The sequence below is a fragment of the Orcinus orca genome, chromosome 1 (genome assembly GCF_937001465.1).
Source record: "Orcinus orca chromosome 1, mOrcOrc1.1, whole genome shotgun sequence".
In the NCBI taxonomy this organism is placed as follows: Eukaryota; Metazoa; Chordata; class Mammalia; order Artiodactyla; family Delphinidae; genus Orcinus; species Orcinus orca.
The window spans coordinates 48,971,721-48,981,732 of NC_064559.1; the positions used below are offsets into that span (position 1 = coordinate 48,971,721).

The following is a 10,012-nucleotide window of genomic DNA, read 5'->3' on the forward strand; positions in this document are numbered from 1 at the left end:
GCTGGTGTCCGCCAAGAGGAGGGGGTTAGCCCCGTGAGCACCCCTGCGGTGTGAAGGTTGCACGAGGGTAGCGGCGCATCCCGGGCAGCGAGCCCCACCCCGTCGAGCTGCAGGCCCCTCCTGCGCCTTCGCCCGCGCTCAGTACCGCTCTCCAATTGGTCGGCGGCGCGCACCCCGCCCCGCCCCCTCCAAGGCAATAAAAGCCGCTGGCTCGGCGCAAGCAGTTGAATAAACCCAATCTGCGCAGAGAGGCGCTGCCCGCTGCTGCTCTGCCTCCTCGCGCCCTGCGTTGCCCGCTGGAGCCCGTCACCATCCTCCACACGACGTGCTGCCCTGCACCCGCAGCCATGTGCCGGACCCTGGCCGCCTTCCCCACCAACTGCCTGGAGAGGTAAGAGCAGCTTGTCCAGCTGCCTGGAGGAAGAAGAACAAGTCCCACCAACCTTAGGGAGTGCAGTGGCGGCAGGCTTGCAGACCTGGGTGGGCTGGAGAATGGGACGCAAGTGACGAGAGGCGGAGGTCAGCTTGGTTCCACGTTCTCAGATGCCTCCTTAGAGTCTTAGAGAAGGATGGGCGACGAGAACGGAGAAGGCAAAGCAAAGGGAAGCAGAGGGACCACTGCTTACTGCCATTCCCCACCCTCTGACAAGTGGCGCTTCTGCTCAGGTGACCCAGCTTCAGGAAAACCACGGTGGCATCACCAGGCAGAACCGAGTCTTCCCCGGTTTCTTAAGCACTTGGTTTTCATTCTAAGTCATAGGTCTAGGGGCCCTCTGGCCCTGGAAAGGCAGGCAAGTGTTTTTCAGCAGCCCCCCCTGTGAGGGATGTGCCCGCTTCCCAGGGAGCTACTCACCCACTCCAATCCTTAATGGAGCTGGGAAGGAAAAAGTAAAGAGGAAGGCAGAAATCAGCTTCCACACAGCTCCAGAGATATTTGTGACAAGTCTAAGAGACTGCTGAACTGCCTTCTGCTAATCAACAGGCACAAAGATGGATCAGTGGGACTTAAGTGGGCAAAAGCCCACATGTGCTGTACTGTAAACCCAGAAAGTATAAGACCTACCGAGGCACAGCTTAAATACTGCTTTCATTGTTTCTGGGTTCATGATACCGCTGAGAGAGGCAACGTTTAGGCCCAGGGAACAGTTAACGGGTTCCCAGGAGCCCCAAGGCTGGAATTTGGGTGACACTAACCTGAGCTCTTCTGGGACCTCGTAAATCTCTCTGCCCTGGCTGAGCGAGTGGAGAATCCTCACAAGCTCGTGCTTTGTCTTCCAGAGCCAAAGAGTTCAAGACACGGCTGGGGATCTTTCTTCACAAGTCAGAACTGGGTTCCGGTACTGGGAGTGTTGGCAAGTTCGAGTGGGACAGTAAACACAGCAAAGAGGGGTAAGTCCTGCTGAAAGCCTAGGGCCCCTGGAGGGAGGGAGCCAGATTCAGGAAAGGAGTCCTGAGAAGGAAAATACCGGGAGAAATTAGGACATGCCAGCGTGGATGTTGGTGACCTTTTCCTAGAGATTGTAATGGAGCTGGTCATAGCCGGTCTGCTATGGATGCCTGGCTCATGGGTGACTGCGTGGATGGCTCCAGGCTTCTAATGCCACCAACAAATGAAGATACCCAGGGCCTGAATGTCTAGTTACCAGACTCTCGCACCTGGAGATGTCATTGCACATGCAACCAGGGCAAGGGCAGGGTCCAAGGCCACTGGAGGGTTTTAAATTAGCGACTACTTCCACTGACATGCACTTTACCTGGAAGCCCTTTTATACTGACCATCAACTGTGCCAGGTGCTGCGTTAGGCTCTGGGGTTATGGGTAGACATAATCTCTATTCATAAGACCCTTATTTCCTTAAGAAAGTATACAAAACAAGCTCTGAGAGTCAGGGGGATAGAAAGAATTTTGGACAGTGAAGAAGACAGTCTTAGATACTTAATGAGGGCCAGAAGTTCCCTGCTTTGGTTTCTGGTTACTGAGCTGTCCTCTAGAAAACACAACTATTTCCCTGAACCCCAACTAAGAGTTTGAGGCATCAGCTCCAATAATTATCCAATTATACAATTGTGTGAATTATACAACTTCCATCAGCGTTCTGGCTAGGATTTGTGCTGTACAGTAGTTTGTTGATTTTTTTTTTTTTTAATTAAAATCCTGCCTTTTTTTTTTTTTAGCAGAAACTTCTCAGAAGACGTGTTGGGGTGGAGAGAGTCATTTGACTTGCTGCTGAGCAGTAAAAGTGAGTGGGGCCCTGTTGTGTCTGTCTGTGGATGGCACATGTGTGCCCATGTGCCGTGGAGGCAGCCTGAGGATGCTAAAAGTGTGGGCAAAATAGTAGTAGTAGTAATAATAATAATGATCCCCTAGTGTGCCAGCCTCTATTCAGAATACAAAGGCAGGTCCTTGTTGGAGAAAATTACATCCTAAAAATAGACCATTAACTACAATTGCTGTCTTTTCTTCTTCTATTCCCGGCTGGCTGTCCCCGCTGTCTGACCTGTCTCTTCCTCTCTCCCTGCAACCCCAGATGGAGTGGCCGCCTTCCACGCCTTCCTGAAGACAGAGTTCAGCGAGGAGAACCTGGAGTTCTGGCTGGCCTGTGAGGAGTTCAGGAAGCTCCGGTCAGCTACCAAGCTGGCCTCCCGGGCTCACAAGATCTTTGAGGAATTCATCTGCAGTGAAGCCCCCAAAGAGGTCAGAGCCGTGACATATGCCAGGGATCCTGCAGACCCTGCCTGCTCCTTCCCCACTGAGAATCGGGGATGGTGGGGGGCCAGCAAGGAAAGGGCCGAGTTTAGAAATACAGTGGCCTCATTTGGCACAGGAGGCTGGAGACTATAAAGCCAGGCTCCGGGCCACCCCTGCCTCCTTTTACCCTCATACTCACCAGTGGGACCGGAGGGTTTGGCAGGGGTTTTTTGGCTTCTGTCCATATGCACTTCTGTAAACGAAGCCCTTTTTAGAGCTCAAAACACTTACACAACTGGGGAGACAGGTCATCATAGGATAACCTGGCTCATTCCCCTTGTTGACCTGCCTCAGGTCTGTGGTCTGTGGACCTTTTAACCTTCCCCCAGGCCTCCACTGTGTTTGATAGAGAATATGGCGCCACCTTGTGGAGAGAGAGTAGTAATGCCTTGCTTTTGTATCTGTACAATATATTTTCTGAGCACTTTTATTTATTCCATAAAGATTTGTTGAGCATCAGTTACATGCAAGGCAGTATTATAGACATTGAGGATATGGCAATGAACAAAAAGTCTCTACCCCAGTGGGAGAAGGTGACAATAACCAATTAAGTAAATATTGTCAGGGAATGATCTCTGCTCTGATAAAAACAAAGCAGGATATGGAAGGGAATACCAGAGTACGGGGTGGGAGGATGTGAGGTCTTTCCGATTTATAAAGGGAAGTGAGGGGTGGGCTGTTTGATAAGGTGACATGTGAACAGAGACCTGAAAAGGAGGAAAGAACATTCTAACACAGGAAACGGAAAGTGCAAAGACCAGAGAGTGCCTGTTGTGACCACAGACCAGCAAGTGGGCCCATATGGAGTAGAGCGTGAGGGAGAGAGAGTGGGAGATGATGTCACACAGGTGGCAGATGGCCAGGTGCCGGCCCAGGTGGCCGTGTGGGCTCATTGCACACTTGGGTTTTTCCTCTGAGTGACGGGAAACAACAGAGCTGCTAGCAAACTGACTTGGGTTTTAAAAGGCTCGCTCTGCTGGGTGGAGAATAGAGCCCGGGGTTAAGGGGAGAAGAGAGAGACACCAGGTAGCAGGCACTGGCACTAGTCTAGGACAGAGGTGATGGTGACTTGAACCCGGGTTGTTACAGTGGAATGGGTGAAAAGAGGTTGGATTTGTACCCATTCTCAACATATCCTGGGTCATTCTGAGAGACTGGAGGACAGACACTGGATCAGAGGTGGGGACAGGCCCAGAGTTGAAAAGCCCGTTGATGGTCAACTCTGGAGACCCCCGGTTCCGTGTTCGGAATCCAGTGCACCTTCCACTGCCCCACGTGGCAGTCCTCCCGTGCCTGCTGGCCTCCTGCCTCTGCCACCCCGTGCCCTGACGCCCACGCACCCACGTGCTTGCCCTCCATCCCACAGGTGAACATAGACCACGAGACCAGGGAGCTGACCAGGACGAACCTGCAGACGCCCACGGCCATGTGCTTCGACGTGGCTCAGGGGAAGACGCGCACCCTAATGGAGAAGGACTCGTACCCGCGCTTCCTGAAGTCGCCAGCTTATCGGGACCTAGCTGCCGAAGCCGCGGCCGCCTCCGCCTCTGCCTCCCCATCCGAGCCCTCGCATACCTGAGCCTCCAGGCTGGGAGGGGGCCGGCCAGGCAGAGAGGTTGGGTCGCCCGTAGCCGAGGCGCCGCCCCCGTGTGGGGGGGCGGGTTCTGCAAAGCCAGAGAGGACAGCGAAGGGAAACGCCCACCCGGTGACACCCTCTCCTCTAGACCCTGCGGGACTGAATTCCGTGTGTGAGAGGGTTCCCCCACTTCTAGGACCTGCGCCCAAGGGCTGAAGAGGAGGGTTGTGTGTGGCTCTCTGGGGGAAAAGAAGGATGGTGCAAGAGTCAGCGTCGGCTCTGGCCCTTCTCAGCGGGGCAAGGGATATTCCAGGGTGCTTTGGGAAACTTGTGGATAAAGGGAAACTTGAAAATGAGTGAGGGAAAGACAAGCAGGTTAGCCGTTCTGCCTGTCCGTCGGTGGACACATCCTGGTTTCCTAGTTCCCAGACTGTCCCGGGCACACAGGGAACCGTGGATGTGGAGCCTTCCCATCCCGTCCTCTTCACCTGCCTCTGGGCTGCCTGGTGGGTTCCTTAGCTTGCATTTCTCAACACTCCTGTGTCCAGCCTGGCAGTCTTGTCAAGGCCAGAGAACCAATGTGATGCTTGCCCCAGATGAGATTTTTACCTCAAACACTGGCCTTCAAGCCCCTTTCCAGATCAATAGAGAGCCCTGAAAAGAGGCCATCTTGCTTATGTGAAAGGAACCTTGGTGCTCCTGGTGGCCTCTTGCGGGTGCCCCGACCCTGTGTGTGCATCAGGGTCCACCTGTGAGCAGGGCCCGCTGAGGACCTCTTGCTGGGATGTGCCCTGTCTTAGCTCCGTGCTGCTGTTGAACGTGGGGCCCATCAGGAGAAGGGCATGGGGCCTCTTGGTGAGCGGCTAGTCCAGCTCTTTTGCCGGGCAGGGTGGAAGGAGGGAGAAAAGGATCCTGAGAAACAAATCTCTTGGCAGTTCCAGAGAATCCTCTTTAAATCAAGCTCATCTTTTATTTTTGTGGGTATGAGAACAGCGAAAAAGAGATTCCCCAGGATGGAAGGGGAGCCTCGTGTTTCTTTCCTGTGGATGTGAGGTAACGCTCACTGGGGTGTCGGGAGAAATGAGGCAGGGACCTCAATGAACTTGGACGGACCGTAGAAGCTGGGAGTGAGGCTGGGAAGAGCAGGACTGGGGGCAATCAGAACCCGCTGGTCACCTCATGGCATCACTGAGCACACGTTCCGTGGTGGGACTTCTGCCCGGGCCCAGGCTGGGGAGGTGAATTAACCGGGCAGCTCCCCTGTGCCCCAGGAAAATCCACACTGTTCTCTCTGCGCTATGAGCTCCTCCAGGAGACAATTATTTAAGTCTAACATATTGTTGGTTTTGTGACAGTGGTCATGGCACATTATTTTCACTGCTGTTGTCGTGTTGTTGTATTGTTATTTATTGTCATTTGAGTTTGCCTCTACTGGAGAATCTCAACAGGAGCTGGCGGCCTGACTGTCTCCCTCTCCACGGACTCTACCTCTTGAACATGCTGGGAACCTCTTAGCGCCTGTCAGGAACTCCTTCCTGTTTAAATATTTATTTATTGTTGACAGCTGGAACTGGTTTTCTAGATGTGAATGATGTACTCGATCCCCATTTTCCTGCTTCAGCATGTTATTTTATTGTGAAATAAAATAAAACCCAAGTATGAGATCCTGTCTCCAAGGGCTGTGTGGTCAGGGGAAGAGGGAAAGGGAAGTACGGGCGGGAGTCTTGTGGGAGAGCTGGCGTCCGGAGATGCCACAGGATGCATGGGGAGCTTTCGAGGTACGGGCAGAGGTGACTGTTCGAACGGTGGCCACCAGGATGGGTAACTTCATTCAGCTGGTGACAGCCCAACTTGTGTCAAGCCATTGCGTCGTGTTGATTGGACCTGGCTCAGCTGTCATTTCAGAGCCCATCTCCTCTCTCCACCCGGCCCAGCACAAGCCATTCCCAGTTCTTCTTCGAACAGAGCAAGGGGTGGTTGCCCCGGCCAAGTAGCCACACATTATCAGTTGCGGGGGGGGGACTTTTGTGCCATTTTCACCTTTGCCCATTTTCAATTTGCATTAGTATCCTTTTAAGATGTCATATAAATTCAGGGAGTTAGTATTCCTTATAATTTCATAGACGTCTCTGAGATGAGCTTTGGGAAGCCACTTGGTACATGGGACTGTTCCATTCCTGGGGCAGAGGGAATGAGAGGTTAGCGCTGGGCTGGAAAGAACTTTGGGGTAGGCTTGCAAGGATCCAATCTGCTCTCCCTCTGCCGATCACCTACTTGTTCTCCCTCAATTCGTCTCTATGTTGAATGATCTGTTTATATAAAGATAACTGAGTATAGTGACCAGACTTCAGGTACATCGAGTAGAAAACCCCATGGAATCACATTCGAAGCCCAGATCTAAGAGGCGATTCTATGCGTGATGCCAGGAGGGATTCTGAGGTTAAGAGCCTGGAAAGGAAGATGGGAACACACACTGTGGCAGGCCCTGATCTCATTGAGTCCTTACGACAGCTCTGTGAGGTAGGTATGATAACCCTACAATACAGATGAGGAAACTGAAGCTCCTGGGGGCATGGGGGTGGGTGAGTGAGAGGGGAACATGCCCAGGGCAGCTGGCTCGAGAGAGTGGCAGAGATGAGATTGGAACCCAGTGACACCGTGTCGGGGGGGCGGGGGGTGAGTCCAGTCTGTGAGGAATGGTCGAGAGATACGATGGATGAGGGAAGAAGAAAGATGGTACCCAGAGAGGTGGGGAGGTAGGAACCTTGTCCTCTTCTCATTACCTTCCTTCCATCTTTCTGCCTCTTTTACATGCATTTATTGCATCTAGTGCATTCTATGTGCCTGGCAGAAGACCAAACTAGTAGCCGTACCATCAGCTGCAGGTAGCCTCACTTAATGGTGAGTGGGGATTCTGGGTAACTTTAGACAAGGGCACAAATGTGTATTTTCTGAAGCAGTATGGGTGCCAGTAGGAAAACGTGGGTGTAATCGGCTAGTAATGGAGAAATGAATGGGGGTGATGGACATCCAGTGACTGGGGTGGGTGCTGGCAGGCTCCTCAATCCAGCAAGACCATCCTCAAGGCTTGTTCCCCTCTCCTAGCCCTTCTTCTCACATACAGGGTGGTCTTGGAGCCCATGGCGTGGCCTGAAGGTGGTAGATACTCATTAGAGATAAAGAAGAACGACTCTTGGCTGACCTATACGTCTCCCAGGTGTCAGGCTCAAACCAACACAGGACCTCTACTGTATTGGTTCTCAGAGTGTTTAAGGGATTTCCTGAAAATCACTCAGCCAGCAAGAGGTCTCCAAGATCTTCAAACTCACTGGCTCTGGTCCTCCCCCAGCGCACTTCAGGCTTTGGCTTAGCAGGCAAAGCACTTCCTGCTTCCAGGCAAAGCGGCCTGCTTATGCCTTTCCGGCCTCTGCTCCCAATCGCTCACCTGCCCCTTGAAAACAAAACTTTCACGGTTCCCAGATTCACCCTACTGTTCAAGCCTCCTTGCTTTTGCCTCCTGGACCCCCTCCCTGCTGTGTCCCCTACTCCCATCACTCCTCCATCAGCCTGGGGACGCATCTTTCAAAAGCCGGCTCAAGGGTCTTTCTGCGGCGCCTTCCCTGAGCCTTTGGGTCTGATCCCTGAAGCCTGTGCTTCATGTGCCCCCACTGCTGCGAACCCTCATCGGAGCACTTACATCCCTCCTTTCTGTCTCCCTTTACCAGACAGCAAACTCCTGGGGTTTAGGCATGTCCCCCTCTCCAATTTTCTACACCCAGGGCCTAGCATATACATGTTTAGCAGACAGCTCTTACGCTAATGATTAATTTTAAATCCAGCAGGAGAAACGTTTAGATGACCATTTCCAACTTCCTACCAGACTCCTCTCCCTGGACGTCCCACAGGCTCATCGTATGTAGCACATTCAAAGCCAAGGTCATCATCATCCCCCTCAGATATCCACAGCCTCCTGGTCCTGTAACCCCGATAGGGAGAGACGCTGCTTCTCCTCCCGGCTCACCGAGACGTCTTTATAGTTTTTTTTTTTTTTAAATAAATTTATTTATTTATTTATGTTTTTGGCTGTGTTGGGTCTTAGTTGCTGGACACGGGCTTTCTCTAGCTGCAGCGAGCGGGGCCTACTCTTCATTACGGTGCGTGGGCTTCTCATTGTGGTGGCTTCTCTTGTTGTGGAGCATGGGCTCTAGGCACGTGGGCTTCAGTAGTTGTGGCACGTGGGCTTCAGTAGTTGTGGCTCACGGGCTTAGTTGCTCCATGGCATGTGGGATCTTCCTGGACAAGGGCTCAAACCTGTGTCCCCTGCATTGGTAGGTGGATCCTTAACCACCGCGCCACCAGGGAAACCCTCACTGAGATTTCTTAGAGGAACCTTTCATCCTCTTCAACCTAGGCTATAAAAACGACTTCCCACCTGGTGCCCCTCCCCAGTGCTCTCCCCCTCCAGTTCATTTTCCATGCCATGTCAGTCTTTATCCATAAAGCACGGATCTGAGCACGCCATGGCTGCATTTAAGCCCTTCAGTGGCTCCCCTTTGAGTATGAGAGAAAGTCCAGCTCTTACAATGACATACGAGGTTCGTGCTGACCTGACCCAAGTCCCTCTCCTGACTTCGTCCCTGCCCAGATGGCCCTTACACACATGCTGTTCTCTCTGCTTGTAATGCCCTCTTTGTCTTTCTTTTAATTAGGGGTTGGGGGCTGAGGAGGAGAATGCCCTCCTCAAAAGGCCTCCTGAAAATCTAGCAAAAACATCACCTCCTCAAGTGAAGCCTTCCTTCCCAGACATCCACTGCCCAGAGTTCATCTCTGCCACTTCCATGATTCTAGGACACCCTGTCCTAACCTTGATCGCCTCATGTGTGACATGGCACTGTCACTTGCCTCTTCACAGCTCTTTTTCTTTCACTAAACCACTCTCTTCAAGATGGGGAGCCACATTATTTGATAAGATGGGGCAGAACAGACCACGGCTGAGTGATACACAGCTCAGCTCGTGGGGTTGGAATGTCGGGGCTGGAACTGGCCCCTTCGCTGTATGACCTTGGGAAGCTACTAAGCCTCTCCAAGGCTTACTTCGCTCATCTGTAAACGAGTGCAGTAAGAGTGCACCCCTCAGAGGGAACACGGAATGAAAGAAAAGTGGCACAGTGCTGATATCCCACGAGTATTAACTATTATTATTATCTGATTCCAGGTACTCAGCACAGTACCTTGTACACAGTCAATAACTATTTATTGACTTTTTGAAAAGAGTGGAAGAGTCACAATTCAAAGCCAGGATTCCAAGTCTACTTTCCCAAGTGTAGTACAGCTGTTTCCATACTGTATTTTATCTGATATGAAGAGCATTCCAGAATTCCAGATGAGGAAATCAAGGACTGAGCCATTAAATCCAGACAGTACTCACTCAACCCAGGCTCGTGTATTTCCGCATCAGTGCTGTTGCTTCCGTGTTGGCTGTGGAGGGCTCTGGCCTATCCCTCACCCTCTGCTGCCTCCCTGTGGCCATGTCAGGTCAGGCTATACAAACTTTTCCCTTGGAACTGCTTAACTTTGCTTGGAGTTGGCTCCTTCCTTTGGAATTGTATCCAAGAGGTATAACTTTTAGTTTTGTTTATTAATGCAGTTTAATAAAGATGTGAAATTTCAATAGAACTGAAAATTATT

The 10,012-nt window shown here is 51.9% G+C and overlaps 1 protein-coding gene across 2 annotated transcripts; it reads left to right on the top strand.

The window, feature by feature from the left end:
• The first annotated feature begins 238 nt into the window (after positions 1 to 238).
• RGS16 (regulator of G protein signaling 16) lies at positions 239 to 5,980 on the top strand. Of its 2 annotated transcripts, none has more exons than XM_004275198.3 (5): positions 239 to 391; positions 1,279 to 1,389; positions 2,175 to 2,239; positions 2,528 to 2,694; positions 4,115 to 5,980. In XM_004275198.3, exons 1-5 carry the CDS (start codon positions 348 to 350, stop codon positions 4,325 to 4,327), a joined length of 600 nt encoding a protein of 199 aa, XP_004275246.1. In that variant the 5' UTR covers positions 239 to 347; the 3' UTR covers positions 4,328 to 5,980. The 2 variants fall into 2 exon arrangements, with proteins under 2 accessions (XP_004275246.1, XP_033293811.1); XM_033437920.2 differs by having other exon boundaries at positions 2,178 to 2,239.
• Positions 5,981 to 10,012: the final 4,032 nt, after the last annotated feature.

Coding starts and splice junctions, on each gene's coding strand:
- RGS16 (XM_004275198.3), top strand. CDS start 348: ATGTGCCGGACCCTGGCCGCCTTCCCCACCAACTGCCTGGAGAG. Junction 392..1,278: donor CCCACCAACTGCCTGGAGAG/GTAAGAGCAGCT, acceptor TTTGTCTTCCAG/AGCCAAAGAGTTCAAGACAC. Junction 2,240..2,527: donor CTTGCTGCTGAGCAGTAAAA/GTGAGTGGGGCC, acceptor CTGCAACCCCAG/ATGGAGTGGCCGCCTTCCAC.